The 17,188-nt window shown below is 32.9% G+C and overlaps 1 protein-coding gene across 1 annotated transcript; it reads left to right on the top strand.

Annotated features, from left to right (window-relative positions):
• Nucleotides 1-7,271: 7,271 nt before the first annotated feature.
• Nucleotides 7,272-14,847, top strand: LOC115982674 (potassium transporter 6). The gene is made up of 9 exons (XM_031105343.1): nucleotides 7,272-7,522; nucleotides 7,998-8,088; nucleotides 8,220-8,709; nucleotides 8,799-8,852; nucleotides 11,026-11,286; nucleotides 11,385-11,437; nucleotides 12,817-12,943; nucleotides 13,036-13,290; nucleotides 13,539-14,847. Exons 2-9 carry the CDS (start codon nucleotides 8,050-8,052, stop codon nucleotides 14,597-14,599), a joined length of 2,340 nt encoding a protein of 779 aa, XP_030961203.1. The 5' UTR covers nucleotides 7,272-7,522; nucleotides 7,998-8,049; the 3' UTR covers nucleotides 14,600-14,847.
• Nucleotides 14,848-17,188: the final 2,341 nt, after the last annotated feature.

Raw genomic sequence — 17,188 nt, forward strand, 5'->3', positions numbered from 1 at the left:
AAAAAAAAAAAAAAAATTGGTCTAATAATTATAGAGACATAACATTATTTTTCACAATTCTATTTTTTATTGTAAAACATGCTCTTATATCTGTTAAATATTTGATAAAGTTTGGTATCAAACATGTTTGAATCTATATCTTTTTTCAACCAGTTATGTGGCAATTAACAAGTTATTGACTCATTAAAAAAATAATGTCATTAAAACTATACATGAAATGTCTCTTTAATTACTACATAATAGGTTAGAGCAAGATAGCTTCAAATATGTTTGAAACCTAACTTATTCCTCCAAGTTTTGGAGCATTCATGTTTTTGAAAATTTCATTAGTTTAATTGAAAGATTTTTTACTTACTTTAGTATAAAATTTGATCATTTGTATCAAAAATGAAATTTTTTAAGAATTTCACTATAAAAATAGTAAAAATGAATTTTATTTTATGTAAGATTGCCACCAAACATAATTTTGATTGAAATTACTAAGCTCTTTTTGTTGTTATTTGGTGTGTGTGTGTATATATATCTTATCAAATAAAAAAGCGTGTATATAATAAAAAAGAGTATGTATATGTGTATGTGGGGTTATCTTAATAAATATATTAGAGTTGCAATTTGAAGCCCCAAAACAAAAATTTCTGACTCTCCCCTGAAAGAAATGGTCATGTTAACACGTATTCTTAAAGTATTTGCTAATATATTATTTTTAGAAAAAAATTATACTACTTTTATAATAAATATAAATAAATAAATAAACCAATTACTTTTTTATTTTCACATAAAAAATTTTTAAAAATATTTTATAAATTAATACCCTTAAAGCATCGGTTGAATTTTCTCATAAAATATTACTCTTATGTGATTTAATGCGTGACAGGTCTATTAATATTTTCGTACGATTAGCTGCCTCCCCTACCTCTTTTATTTAGAAGGGAGAAAATAAAAATACCCTTTGAATGTATTTTGCTAATTTGACTTTCTAAGTTTTAATTGTGAATGGTGAAGTAGTCATGAAACTATTTTTTAGTGCTCTACACCAAGTGAGGTGGTGTTCATTGACCATTGACTGGGCAAGGCCTAAAAGGCTTGCACTGCAATTAAAAATAAAATAAAATTTTGAAATATTATTTAATAATAATATAATCTATCAGTGTATATCGGGCTGGCTTAAGGTATTGTGAGGACTAAGACAACAATTTTAAATGAGGTCTATTTTTATACTTTGAATATTAATAGAATATTTATTTAACTTTTGGTTTTTTTAAAAAAATTTAAAATCTATTTTTTTAGAAAAAAATTACAAATTAAAACAAACCTATCGTATTATTCAATGACTATACAACTAAAATAAACACTATTTATTGAATGAGGTAACCAAATACTAAAAAATTATGAATGAAAATTTTAATAAAGTTATATATTTGATATTTCTAAATATAATTTGAGTATAAATTTATTTACTAGTGTAAGATTAATGAGTTTTTTTTAACATTTATGTGTGAGAGATTAAATGATTGACCCATCCAATAAAAATATTTTTCTTTAACTGGTTTTTCTTTGATAAAAAAAAAACAATTTTTTTTTATTGGTGAATATTTAGAGTTTAATTAATACTTTTATTAGTATAAGAATATCTCTATTGGTAAAAATTTAGGGGCCTTTTTTCATTGGGGGCCTTAGGCAGTTGCCTATATGGCTCACCCATTGAGCCGGCACTAACTGTATATTTTTAAAAAAAAATTTATAACTTGTATCTGACTGTTTGAGAACCCAGAAAGTGAAAAATGAGCTTTATATTGTCTTTTTAGAGTTTGAAACCACAATTTGAGACCCAAAGAGGCAAGCTGCAATTGAGATAAATTACATTAGAGCTATGTTGTCAATTACTTCTTCTTTTTTTCCCTTCTGATCCATAAATTGAATAATAGGTTTTTTTTTTTTTTTTTTGATAGGATAAATTGAATAAATAGTTGTTGGTTTTGCATTGAAAAAGAATTGTCACCCACCGTTTGTTAGGTTTCTGTCAATCAATTATCAGTTTAATTGTTGCTATCCATAATTTAAGTTTGATAGAATTTTATTTTCTTGTGCTTTGAAAGACACTTAAATCTTAATAATAGTACTCTGCAATTAGGGTATCCACAATCTTTGTCCCTTCTCAATCATGGAATGATTCTTTGTAAGATTCTGATACAAAGTGACAACAAAGTGGGGAAAACCATGGGTGTCTACTTTATAACCCAAAGTTTCTGTATCATCCATGTTCATCAAAAGTGATAGCCTATCAATCAGATACTTGTATAAGTTTGAGTCAACTTCTTCCTATTCATAAAAATAAATAAATAAATAATCATAGATTGACAATTTAATCATAGTGATAGGCTTCCTTAGTCTTTGTACTACTTCACTTTATTATAAAGTTTCCAACTTTAAGAACCGACAACTCTCGTATCAAAGGGGTTGCTATCCTTATTTTCTTTTTCTTTTTCTTTTTCTTCCTTTTGTTCTTTTATTGTAGAGGCTCTCTTTTTTTCCTCTTTTATTTACAGTCAACTACATGAATAGTGTCCAAAGTCTTTTTAGCCTTTAGTCTTTATCATTGTGCTAATAGAAATATTTTTGTCTTCCCAACGTTTCTGGTTAAGAAAAAAAAGAAAAAGCAATCTTTTTCTAATTGACATTGATGTGTATTTAAGAAACTCCATCGATTAACTAATAAGCAGCCTTTAGATGGACTCTTATTACTTCAATAATACACTAGGGAGACAGAAGGGTTTCTTGCCTTTTCTTTTCCTTTTGCCATATAATAAAATAGATAATATGGTTTGGTAGTTGCCTTACTCATATGAAAATTTCAAGCCAATCTTAACAAGATACCTATTCATCATGACTCCAATACATTCACTACCAATGATACTACCTTTTAGTGGCAACAGAGCAGCCCATGATTTAGCAAGAGCTGCCAGCTCCTCTGGTGTCTCCCGGATTTGGAAGGATATGTGTCCAAGTTTTGTGAGGCATGTAATCTTAGAGGATTGTGGCTTGTAGGTCTTTGCTGTGCTTGTTATGTCCTCTCTGTTTCGCTCTGTTGTAACTCAATTTCAAATGAATGAATCTTCATATTTCCCCATCAAAAAAAAAAAAATGATACTACCTTTTTTTCTTGTAGGTAAAAATTTTGAGGGGGGATTTGTGAATGTCTCTTTGATTATCTAATAGTCTTTATTGTCAAAAAAAAAGGTCATGGATTCAAAAACCTTGTATACATAAAAAAGAAACCTATTGATATCTTGATTAATCTAATAGTAAAAAGTAATTATTATGAAACGGACAATTGGACACTATAAATTTATGAATCTAATCATATTTATGAAAAACAATTTTGGTTGTATTTATCAAAAAAGTTAGGGGATTTAATCTCTAATGTTTCCCACAATTAGGGGTGGATATGCCAATTTTCCCAAAAGATAAAAAAAAAAAACATATGCTATACTATATAATAAAAGTTGAGTCTAAACGTTATGATTGCACTAAATGGTCATCCTGCTTGATAGCCAAGTGGTAATGCCAAGCTGCACCAATTTTTTTGATAGAAACATTGACTTAATTGTTTTTATCAACTTTTCTTAATTCTTTAGATAGACAAAAAAAGCTTAATTAGTATATCAAAATATTTTTTTTCCCTTAAGTTTAATTGTTGTTATCAACTTTTCTTTTAATGCTTTATCAATACTTTAGATAGACACAATTAGTCAATTGTCATTAATAGAAGCCATAATTGCACTAAATGGTTATCTTTGATTGCCACGTGGTTGTACCAAATTTTAGAAATTTTTTAAAAACAAAATTGTTCTTTCAACTTTTGATTTAGTACTTTATCAATATCAATGCATTGTTTTCTAAAAAATATATATCAATCATTGGACAGACACAAAAGCTTAATTGTTGATATTCAAATTTTTTCCCATTTAGCTTAAATAGTCTTATCAATTTATCCTATATGCTTTATCAGTTCTCTAGATAGACATATATAAAAATAATAATAATAATAATAATAAATTAAATTATCTGGATAGACACATAAACTTAATTGTAATATCAACTTCTCTTTCTTTCTTTCTTTTTTTTTTTTTTTCTTCCTTCATTTTTTGGTTTCTACGTTTTCTTCTGGTTTCACAGTCATTGGAGATAACGTTTCCATGTGTTAGATTATATTAAAATTTTGAAAAATATTTATTCTTTTACTAATAAGCTTGAACCTATCACAAAATTTAGCAAGAATTTAATTGTACTCACGATTATAATTCAGCAAGAATTTTTTTTTTTACGTTTAGAAAATTTGGGTTGTTCTTAATTTATTGACTTGGGGTTTTGGTTTATCCCTAAACTGTCAACTGTTTTTTTTTTTTTTTGGGGGGGGGGGGGGAGGATTTTTTTTAGTTATTAAATTCAAAGAATGTCATGGTGATTGCTTAAGGCTTAAAAACACAATATTTTATGTAAATTTCATTTATAGGAGAATGAAAAATGTATATAATTTAAGTATTTAAAGATATTATTAGCTTTTGTTTCTCCATAAATTATATGTTCTATAGGTTTATAACCAAAACGGTGCAACCCATGTAAGTTTAACTAGTTCATACTATTTTTCATAAAATTAAAATGATGCATGCACAATCTATTATGGAATGTGGACGAAATAATAACATAGTTTGTATCACTTGACTGCTTAATGAAAACCATATCCCACATCACTTTCCAATTTTGGTAGTCATTATCCTTCTAAAATTAGTATTATTTAATCAGTTCAACTAGACGTCAAGTCCTAGAGCAGGATATCTCACAAAATAATAATAATAATAATAATAATAATAATAATAATAAATATTATTTTGATCTTTAAACTTTACTAAAAGTATGTTTTTCATTTCTAAACTTTAATAATTTTTTTTCCACCTTTAAAATTTGTAGATTTTTTTTTCAATAGTTTAGAAATAAGAATAAGGATGAAAAAATAATTTTTTTTCAATAGTTTAAGAATGAAAATATATATATATAATTTTAAGTACAAAAAGTGAAACATTTTCAATAGTTTTAAGACAAAAGATAAATTTTCAAAAGTTTAGAAACAAAAGATGAACTTTTTAAAGTTCAGGGACGAAAAACAAATTTTTGATAAAGTTTAAGTACCAAAATAGTATTTTATTCAAAAAAAAAAAAAAAACTACACCTTAGAAATTGAGATTATTACAAATTTGTAATTATTTGTGGGGTAATTTCCTGCACAAGCTGTTTGTCCGCTTTGGGGAGCTAAGCTCACATGGTTTTGTTCTGCAAGGGACATGGGAAGACTTTGAGTGCAGTCCTACATCGGCAAGAGAAGCGCCCCACTCATGCCTTATAAGCGCTTGACACAAGCATGAGTGTACCACTACTACCACTACTACACATGGTAGTAGTGGTAGAGGCGTGCCCTGCACAGGGGTAACAAAACCATGCGGGTGTCAGGTCCAGGACATGGCCAAGCCAATCCCACCCCACCCCAAAGCGAACAATATTCTTGATGGGCACTACCCTTGTGCGGGAAATTACCCCACATTATTAATTATGAAAAGGAACGCATTCCATTCCAAAGTCATATGAAATTATAAATGGGGAAAGAAAATCACCGCTATACCAGTATTTAAAATAAAATAAAATAAAAAAAAAAAATAAAAAAAAGACAATATGAATTTTGACCAACCGAAACAAACCTTCAGTTGAGAAAATAATGAATCTTGACCGTTTAAACACACCTTCGGTTATATTTCTTTATAGTGGGTTTTTATTTTTTTGTGGTTAAAAATAATGCAATAATTAAGAGATAAGATTAATGTTATCGACATAAATTAAAAAAATTTTTTTTTTTTTAAATGTAATATTTCGAAAGGTTTTCATTTAGATCCCACCCGTGACACTACTTTATTGTCTACCATTAATAATTTACAATTTCAATTGTTATGAAAATTGTTGCAGCTTTAGAGTTATTAAATAATTATATAGAGAGAATTAGACCCACAAATACACTAGCGTCAGTTATTACAACTCCATCACATTGAGTCAACTCACTCAAATCTCAAACCAATAAATTTAGGGTGCAACATTTTTTTTCATAGCAGTTAACATGACTTATTGTAATTAGTATATAATAAAAATGGTATTAATAATAAACTTAAATAAAAATTATATTTTTCTAATCATGATTTCTTCTTCTTCTTTTTTTAAATAAAATTTCCGTTCATAAAATAAAGTCAAATGTACATAAGAGGTAAGTCCTCCGCTAGGTTAAAATTTGAAAAATCTTACTGTTGGATTCACTTAGACAATAGACTTTCAATAATTACGAAAAAAGAGTAAAATTTATTAGGTACATGACATTTGACAAAGCTTGAGTCCAAGCCCTCGAGTGCATTAGACATGTTATGTGATGACATGTAGCTAAAAATAAACACGTGTCACAATCACAAAAAGTTCAATACACTAGAACACTAAACTCAAGCCAAGACGCATGTCATCATTCTTTTTTTTTTTTTTTTTTTAAGAGAGATTTATTTATTGAAACTTATAAGCTAGTATATATATCTAGAAGCCATATCAGATAAATGGCTAGTTACAAAACGGACCATAGGGCACCCACGAGGAGTATCAATTTGAAAAAGATCTCATACATAGCTATACATTACAAAACTTGAACCATATCGGCCCTATTATGTGATAACATGTAGTCAAAAGTAAACATGTATGACGATCACAAAAATTTCAATACACTAAAACACTGGACTCAAACCAAGACGCATGTCCTCATTCTTTCTTCTTTCTTTCTTTTTTTTTTTTTTTTGAAAAGAGAGATTTTTTATTTATTTGTTCAAAATTATAAGCTAATACATCTGTCCAGAAGCCATATTTGATAGATGGCTAGTTACAAAATGGACCATAGGGCTCTCACGAGGAGTACCGACTTGAAAAAGATCCTATGCATAGTCTAGTCTACTTCTACGCTCTCTACCTCTCTTGGTCATGTCATTATTCATTTTCTAAAAACTCTCTACCAAACCCGTACAAAGAATGTAATAAAAAGGAAAATAAATAGTCTTCCACTCTTAACAGTTTTAACAGTTTATTTTATCAAAAAAAAAAAAAAAAACAGTGATTTTGATGTAGGAGCATTAAATTTAGATGCAACCTACCAAATGGTCTGTATAAATGATGATATTTATCCTCAGCCTCCAATTTTCACTGCTGAATTTCAGACCACTTCACCTCAAACAAAGTTGTGTAAAAAAACAAAGAAGTTAACAACAACTTTCCCTCTCTCCTAAACCCAAAACCAACCAACCACTACTTCTACTACAACTACAAAAAGAAACCATCTTTCTCTTTCATTCTCTCTCTCTCTAGAACTGTGACACAAAATATTCTAATCCTGTGAAGTTGTTGTAGTTGTAGTACTACTACTACTACTAGAAGTTCTCTGATTATTACAAAGGTTTAGGCCGTGTGGCTTTTCGTGTTTGTTTCAGTTTTTTAATTTTTAGTTTATGTCGCTGTTTCTAATGGTTGTTCACCTGCTGTGCACATTTTTTTTTTTTTTGAATTTTGTTTAAATTAAACAAAGTAGTACAATTTTTTATTATTTAAATAATTGAATAAAAAATTTCGTGTGTATATCTGATTATCCGAGTAGCTATAGCCTATAGCTTGCTTCTTCAAAGGACTAAACTGGTGGAGGCGTTTTTTAATCAACTGGGATGTGATTGAATTCCTTCTATATGAAGTAAAAAAACATCACTTTCTTTCAAATCTTTCTGCAACCCATCGTTGATCTAGAAAGTCGTCTCCTTTGTCAAAACAATAATAATTTTTTGTTTTGTTTTGTTTTGTTTTTTTCAATATTGAGTATAAGTACATAAATTGGTGTTTTTTGGCAAATGGGTCTTCCTTGAATCTCTTAAATTTCACAGCTACAAACAAAGAAAAAAAAATGGGTTTTTTGAGTCTTTGAGAGCTCCCATCATGGATCTGGAAACTGGGGTTTATCAAAACCGTGCTAAGGTGAGCTTAGGAGTTAGGAATTTTCATAAAACATGCATTAATTTCTGATCAAGTTTGTGCTTTTCAGACATTTTGAGTGAAACCCAGTTTGTGTTTTTTTGTAGTAAAGTTGTTTTGTCTTTTTGTTGCAGGTGGATTCATGGAAGACAGTGCTGACTTTGGCCTATCAGAGTCTCGGTGTTGTGTATGGAGATTTGAGCACTTCACCTTTATACGTGTATCAAAGCACATTTGCTGGCGAAGATATTCAACACACAGAGACCAATGAAGAGATTTATGGTGTTTTGTCCTTTGTGTTCTGGACACTCACTTTGATTCCTTTGCTTAAATACGTTTTTATTGTGCTCAAAGCTGATGATAATGGTGAAGGAGGGACATTTGCTCTGTACTCGTTGCTGTGTAGACATGCCCGAGTCAGCTCACTCCCCAATTTCCAATTGGCAGATGAGGAACTTTCTCAATACAAGAAGGACAACAAAAAATTGTGCAATACTGGGTTGGGATCAAGCTTGAAGTCTATGTTGGAGAGGCACAGGGTTTTACAAAGGTTTCTGCTTGTTCTGGCTTTGGTTGGGACTTGCATGGTTATTGGTGATGGTGTGCTTACACCAGCTATTTCTGGTATATTATATGTGCTTTTAGTTCTCCTGGGTTTTAATTTAAAGTTTGAATTTTTCTTGTGACTAACATGATTGTGTTGGTTGGTGCAGTTTTTTCTGCGATTTCCGGCCTCGAGTTTTCTATGTCAAGAGAGCAACACAAATGTAAGGTTCTTGAATCTTGACTTTGTCTTTGTTTTTATTTGATATGTGAGTTGTTTGTTGAGACTACCTGTATGTATAATTAATGGCTGAATAGCTTTTGGGTTATTTTCTCATTTAATAATTTGTTAATTGAATCTTTTGTCATTCAAATTGGTGGATTTCAGCAGTGTCAATTTTAAGCTTCTGTTGTTTAGTCCAAATTTTCCACAATCTATTAAAATTTCCAGATTTTGAGTCTGAACTGTTGTGCAGGTTTTTCAGGGTTTCCATTATGCAAACATTTTACTGGTCCTATATCTGCTGCTATTGTTTCCATTAATCAATCATTATCTTCTCCTTTCTTTTCAATATCCTGGGAATTGCTTTTGTTTATACTCATGATTGTCAACCCACCCGTTCTCTCAAGACTGACTGTGCTGTGGAGCCCGCAGTGTAATTTGTCCATTCAGGTTGCAAAACTATATGTCCACCAATAACATGATAAACTGGCTTGCATGGATGGAGAAGCATAGTTTTTCTTCTCTGATTTTTTCCCCACCATTTTTCCTTTTTTTTTCTTCTTGAGAATTGAAAGTGCTTTCCTTTGTTTTTAATTACCATATATGATATAACTCATGGTCTTGCATATCTCCCTTGGGGATTATGAATAACACATAGATTAAAGGGTTGAAAACTTGTTTGTAAGACCTCTAATTTCTCAAGCAGTGGGTCATCACCATGATTCAAATTCTTTGCCTTATTTTGTAGCACTCTAGGCAAGCGCCGATGATGGAGAAATTGAATACCAATTTCACTATTTTGAATAGATTCCTCTTTAAATATTACTTTTTTTGAGTGGATGTGGAGATATTAATTTTCAAACAAAAGAAGTCATCATCATACCCACCCCCACGGTAGCTTAAGAGTTGTTACAAAGGGTTTAAGGATGAAAAAGGAAACACTGCAGTTTCCATGTTCCAGCTCATTCACCAGAATCCCAAGTATTAGAGAAGCTATGCTGAATATCTGAAGATCCTTGGTTGACTACAATTTCTATGATATTGTCTTTGACTCACAGTTAAAGGAAGGGAAGAGAGGTGCCCAAGAGATTTTCATGCTTCAGATATTAGTCCCTGTATACCAAAACCTGTCAAAAGAAGGTTTTTGGTTTTGTCTTGTTGACAGCCTCTTTCTTTTAGATTTCATCTTGTATTAGGTTGGACTTACACTTGTGATAAATAGATTATCTCTGACATAGGCTTAATTTGGTATTGGGTGGAGTTTTAGTGGCTGCATGATCTAGAAGTAGGCCAGTAGAAGCCCAACACATAAAAACAGTGTTAATTAGAAGCTAAGTGGACTACAAGGAGATGACCTTTATTCAAAAATTTAAGTGGTACCATCCTGAGTGCTGATATGCCTACTCTCGGAACTTGTTTAAATATCATGACCTTGGTTTGAGTGAGAGGAAAACTGACATTGGGAGATTGTAATTTTGGTCGCTATATTGTTGCAACTATATTGCATGTTTCTTTCTGTTAAAGTGTAATATGATTATGACATATTTAAGAAAGCAATACGATAAAAGAAAATATTCTCTCTTTTTTAACACATTTCAGTGGAATTTTTAATTGAAATATCAAGATTCCAATGATGTGAATACCTTCCATGATTTATAGTGGATCAATTACAAGGTTCAAGTTGATAAGGAGGCTAGTTCTTCTTGTCATACCACCACTACTAGTTAAGACTTCAATCTCAAGAAATGCAACTCCAATTAAGTTGAGAAGCTTGGTCTTTATTCAAACTATGCCAGTTTTCAAGATCGGAGCTATCAGCCACTCTCCCCATCTTCAGAAGACAATTTCTATTTTATTTTCTACTCGACTAAATAGAACAGGGCCATATAAGTTGATACAAATTTATCTGGTGCAAATCTATGGGATATATATAGGCATGATCCAGTGGCCTTTTTTATGGAAGTGTTAAAGAAAAACAACCCTTGAGCTCATAGAACAAATAGGTTCAAGAAATATGAGTTTTTGCTTCACTATAGGTCCCTAACTTGCCCATATCCTTTATTTAACTGCCTGCATTGGCAATTAAATTTGGCAACTCATAGTTTGTCTCTTTTATTCTGTATGGCATGCTGTTATCTTTGTGTTTCCTCCTGACAGTTTGATAATTTTTGCAGATGTAGAAGTTCCAGTTGCATGTGCCATACTGATAGGCTTGTTTGCCCTTCAACATTATGGCACTCACAGGGTCGGGTTTTTGTTTGCTCCTGTAGTTTTGACATGGCTTTTCTGCATCAGTGGCATTGGTATATATAATATATTTCGGTGGAATCCTCATGTCTACAAAGCACTTTCTCCATATTACATGTACCAATTTTTAAGGAAAACTCAAAGAGGAGGTTGGATGTCCCTGGGTGGAATTTTGTTGTGCATAACAGGTAACTATGAACTTTTGATGGTTAACTTTGATTCTATTGCCATTACTAGCAAAGTAGTTCGTTTGTTTGTTTTCTTAATACCCATTTTCTCTTTCCAGGTTCTGAAGCCATGTTTGCTGATCTTGGACACTTTTCACAATTGTCGATCCAGGTATGTCATTTAACAACTCAATTTATAAACTACACCACCTTATCTAATTAACTTGGCATGGCTTATTATCTCAACAAATGGACCTTGTAGCATATGAGTTTCAAGTTTATGACATTTTGCAATGTTGTTGAGATTGGACTTTGTACAGTAGTATCAACCCTTTTATAAGCCCGTGTTTTTCTTTTTTACTTCTGATAATCGATAAGCCTGTGCTCATTATGTGTTTGAGACATTCAAACCCTAGCCTGTAGAGTTCATATCCTTTGAAATGTAAATTCCCCTCCCCCCCTTCTTTTCTTCTCCCCTTGAATGCTGCCTTGATCACAGTTGTCCTGCAAACTGCAAAGCAGAGTAACTTCAAGGCATATTGGTTAGCCACATCAGTATCTGGCTGGCTGATGTATGTTGGCTATATGGGACCATTTTCTGATAAATCCATCAATGCAATGCAGGGCAATCATTCAGTACCTATGATGAAGCTAATTTTGATTCTCTTATTGTGTCATGGATCTTATATTGTGTTAATGAATTAAGAATATTATATAGCTCTGGAAATCAATGTGGAAGATGTCTAGCCAACAATTTTGCTTTACCAATCTTTGTAGTAGTGGCTAAATCTGATTTTGGAGCAAGTAGGTTATATTGGTAGCTTTGGGTTCACTATGCGCTATTAGTATGTTGACCCAATTTAGACCTACCGTTGGCACTGTAAATATATGTTAGATTGTAAATATATAAGAAAGCTGTAGGTGGTGATCTCTCTTCCTTTTCCTTGTGAATTTCCTCATATTTCTCTTGCTCTTTCTGCACACACCCATGCTAAAGATTTTACAAAAATTTCCTTGTTGAAAGAAACTTCTCGCAGTTTTGGTTAAATGTTTCTATCTCTCATAAAACATGAGCAACTGATCTGATAGTGATCTGATGGTTGTTGGTTTTCCATTGTGTCTGGATTCCATCTATACATCTCCTAACATGAGAATTCTTTAAACAAATAAAAATCAAATGAGCCATTGAGCTCTTAGAGGATGGTGGTCTACAAGATCAAGGGAATTAACTAAATTTTTAAAGTGAAGCATCCTCAAAGGTGAAATGCAATGCAAAAGAAGAAAAAAAAAAAAACAATAATTTATGCCATTTGAGAAATTACCTTACAAAAACAGTGCTCATGGTAAGATGTACAGACTAAATTAATGCATAAGCATAGTGTTAAATTCTTAAACATTTGTAAGAACTCCTTATTATTATTATTTTTAAAATTAATATTATAATTATTAAACATGCAGGTTGTGAGAAATGAATAAGGTCTCTTATTTGTATCTAGGCTAATGCCACTTAGAGAACAACTACATTTCTAATAAATGTACAATTTTCTACAGATTGCTTTCACGTCTGTGGTTTATCCAGCATTGATTCTTGCATATATGGGGCAAGCTGCCTATCTGTCTATGCATCATAGTCCTGAAATCCAAGTGCACCGAATTGGATTTTATGTGTCTGTACCCGGTAGGTACCTTGACCTGTTAGTGAACATTATATAATTTGGATTACAGGAAGGTTCTCTGCTAATCAGAAATGGCCCATGCTTTTTCTTCCAGAAAAATTTAGATGGCCTGTTCTGGTGATAGCCATACTTGCTGCAGTGGTGGGAAGCCAGGCCATCATCACTGGAACTTTCTCAATTATTAAGCAATGCTCTGCTCTGGGTTGCTTCCCAAAAGTGAAATTAGTCCACACTTCATCCAAAATCCATGGTCAGATTTATATCCCTGAGATCAACTGGATCTTGATGCTGTTATGCTTGGCTGTTACCATTGGTTTCAGAGACACAAAGCGCTTGGGTAATGCATCAGGTATGACAATAATTGTAAGTTGTTGGGTCAAGAATAGATCCTATTTCCAGAAAAAGTTTACCAAAAGGATTTTGCTTATTTCAAATTGAGATTTTGCATTAATAGTTTTCAACAATTAGAATCCACTATTAGAACCTATTTGTTTGTCAAAAGAGCAATCGTTTTCATTTGGAATATCATTTGGGATTCCACCTTATCTTTCACTGCTTTCAGCAGAAATCCTTAACCTAATGCTTTGTGTGAAACAGGTTTGGCAGTTATCACTGTCATGTTGGTCACCACCTGCTTAATGTCTCTTGTTATTGTCCTATGTTGGCATCAGAGTGTCTTACTTGCATTTTGCTTCGTAGTCTTTTTTGGAACAATCGAAGCTCTCTACTTCTCAGCTTCTCTCATCAAGTTTCGCGAAGGAGCCTGGGTCCCCATTGCCCTTGCATTTGTCTTCCTAATTGTCATGCACGTTTGGCACTATGGCACACTCAAGAGGTATGAATTTGATGTGCAAAACAAGGTCTCCATCAATTGGTTACTCAACCTTGGTCCCAGCCTAGGCATTGTACGAGTCAATGGCATTGGTGTCATACACACTGAGCTTGTGTCTGGCATCCCTGCAATCTTTTCACACTTTGTCACCAACCTTCCTGCCTTCCACCAAGTCCTGGTTTTTGTCTGCATCAAATCTGTCCCAATCCCACATGTTAGACCTGAGGAACGCTTTCTAGTTGGGCGCATTGGCCCTAAAGAGTACAGGATATACAGGTGCATTGTACGATATGGATATTGTGACGTTCACAAGGATGACATGGAGTTTGAGAAGGACCTTGTATGTAGTATAGCAGAGTTTATACGCTCCAGTAGCATTGGAACCAATGGAACAATTGAAGAATTAGAGAAGGATGAAGATAAAATGGCAGTGGTCGGGACGTGTTCTACCCATGAAGATGGGATTCAAATCAGCGAACACGACATCAACAGCACAGAGACAGTTGGCACATCAGAAGTTAGGGAGATAAGATCACCACCGGTGATGCAGCGAAGAAAAAAGGTAAGATTTATCGTGCCAGAGAGCCCGAACATTGACACAAGTGTGAGGGAAGAATTACGGGAGCTGATGGAAGCTAGGGAAGCTGGGATAGCTTACATATTGGGACAGTCATACATGAAAGCAAAGCAAGGATCTAGCATGATAAAGAAGCTTGTAATAAACTATGGGTATGAGTTTCTGCGTAGGAACAGCAGGGTAACCTCCTATGCATTTAGTCTACCGCATGCATCTACTCTGGAGGTAGGGATGGTCTACAATGTTTAATTTTTGTATACTCAGTGCATCATGTACATGTTGTAATCTTATGCAATAGTGAAAGATCACCACCTTTGGATGGTGGATGAAAGAGCTTACACACGAAGTTTAGTCATTTTCTCAGCCTAGGTCTTTAGCTCACCCCAGCTCTCTTTTCTAAGACATAAAACATAGAAACTGGACTTTAAATTGCAGAAGTTTTTCCCATAGATTCTTACACTTGAAATAGGGCATTAGTTTTTGCATTTTGTTGATAACATTTGTGAAAAAAAAAATTTGAGCTAAGAACTAGTTCATTTGGCTTCATACTTCTAGCACATTAATACATCTGTGGCCTGTCAGTAATGCACCATATGTAAACAACTTAGTTTTGGCTCTGACGTTTTAGAAATGGTCTCTGAAACTTAAGCTGTGCCTGTTCGCATCTGCTAAATTGCTAATGTATATGGCTTTAGTTAAGTTTGGGAACACATCGCTCATTCCAATGGCAATATGACATTTTCTTCTAACCCTTTCCTTGCCAAATATAAAGGACTATCAATTATAATGGCCTTAGGGCCTTTGTCAACAGCATGATTTTTTTTTTCCTTTCTTTTAATCCCCCATCCCCTCCAGCAGGATGAGTGAACAATTTATTTCACAAGTCCGTACATCCAACAGGACACTCACTTTTCAAAACTCCAATCCAAGACTCTACAATTTACTACACAAATCAGCTTAAGGAGATAACACGTACAATTTTAACATTAGCTAATACAAATAGTCTCACTTCTCAAATACAACTAGAGCTTTCCCTTTCCTCAGTCAAGATCTTATCACAATGGATCACAACATTTCTTTGTTGCCGTTGTGATTTATAACACTACACAGAGCAAACATATCGACCACATATAGCAGACTTTTCCCCCTCAAATCAGACCCACTTCAAGCTATTATGTCATCCCAATTCAACTTACGACACCAGAGCATGATACTCTTATCAGAATCCAAATCCTTTTAGAGAAAGGGCATTGGAAGAAGAGGTGATCTCTGCTTTCTAATATGTTTCTGCTAAAGCAAAATTTACATCCCTTTGGAAACCCCATTGTAGCATTCTATCCTTAGTATTCACTATATTTCGAATTACCAACCGGCCAAGGAAAGCTTGCTTTCGAACTGAGCTAGAGAACTAGATCAAACTCCACCATCTCACTTCAGGTCTCTTAGTTCTGATGAAGTTCCAGGTTTCTACACAAGTATATTTCACTGTTTTAGAGTTAACCCAAATTGGTCTTTCCACTTCCAATACCACCAAATCAAGCTTTACTCTGAATTGGAACTAATTCTGCAGGCTTCCATATCCAAATTTTCTTTAATAATACACTAGAAACCTTTGCATTAAGGTTACTTGCATCACCATAAATTGTCATGTGCACATGTCTCAGGTATAAGATTTCATCCAATCATGCCACAGAATATCTTGCTACAGCAAACTTTACAAGAGGCTTAACAATCTCTATAAGCTTCAAGATCTTCCTCCAACACCAAGTACTGTTTTGAAAATATTTACTACCCCAAAAATCCTATCTTTCTAGAGAATAAAATCTGTCAAGTTTTAACCTTGACGACCTTTTCTGGCTAAATGAGTAATCATGGACCAATAGATTTAAATAACCCATCAATCATAATCCATCAAAGTGTCATTGAATGCTACTAAAAATGTAGGAGTTGTGATAACATTATTGAACTAAGAAACAAATATCTGAGGGGCACCCCAACATGTAGACATTTCACAATGAACTCTCACATAAGTCAAATCCTACTTTTTGGGTCTATGATAATGAAAAGCCTTGAAGAGCATCAATCAAAATAGGGTTACACTAAACAAGATAAGAAAGCAAAATGACAAAAATCCAAAAGAGAATATACATTTATCTTCGTTGTGTGCTTGTATTGATCTCCAAAACTAATGGTCTGGCTAGTTTTGCTTATCTCTCTTGTCCACAAATTCCATTCTAGTTAATTCTAGACTTCTTTCCGGTCAAACTTTCTATAAAAACAGAATATTAATATTATAAAAGCCTATCACAAATTGTATTATTCTTTGCCCTCGTTCATTTTCATTAACCCTTTTATGAAGAACATTCTAACCCACATAAATCGTTCCTTTTCATTAACCCTTTTATGAAGACACATAAATCGTTCATTTTCATCAAACCTTTTATGAAGAACATTCTAACCCACACAAATGACAATTTGGCTAATATAATCCATTGTTTTTAAGAGAGATATAACCACACAAAAAAAAATTGTCGGGCACCACATTATAATGTTCTATGGACCTGAGAATATATATTAAGGGTCCCGCAAATCTCCAATTTAGTCATGAAAGGGGCTGTGGATGCATCGAAAGAAATAATGCAAATGCATTGAATGGTTATGGCTTATGACCTTATCTTCAACTGTAGTCCATACTATATGTACACATGAAAGTGGGACCTTTTTGATATATCAACCAGGTTGGATGAAATTGTAGCATAATAAGAACGAATTCCTCGTATTTGTTTTTTTGTTTTTTTTTCCTCGGCCCAAAAAGAAGAACAATACTATGTACAAAAA

The sequence above is a fragment of the Quercus lobata genome, chromosome 3, assembly GCF_001633185.2.
Source record: "Quercus lobata isolate SW786 chromosome 3, ValleyOak3.0 Primary Assembly, whole genome shotgun sequence".
Classification (NCBI taxonomy): Eukaryota; Viridiplantae; Streptophyta; class Magnoliopsida; order Fagales; family Fagaceae; genus Quercus; species Quercus lobata.

Excerpts from the sequence above, each read along its gene's own strand:
- LOC115982674 (XM_031105343.1), top strand. The coding sequence starts at position 8,050 with ATGGATCTGGAAACTGGGGTTTATCAAAACCGTGCTAAG. Across the intron at positions 11,287-11,384 it reads AATTTTGTTGTGCATAACAG|GTTCTGAAGCCATGTTTGCT; the intron begins GTAACTATGAAC and ends TTCTCTTTCCAG. Across the intron at positions 12,944-13,035 it reads ATTTTATGTGTCTGTACCCG|AAAAATTTAGATGGCCTGTT; the intron begins GTAGGTACCTTG and ends TTTTTCTTCCAG.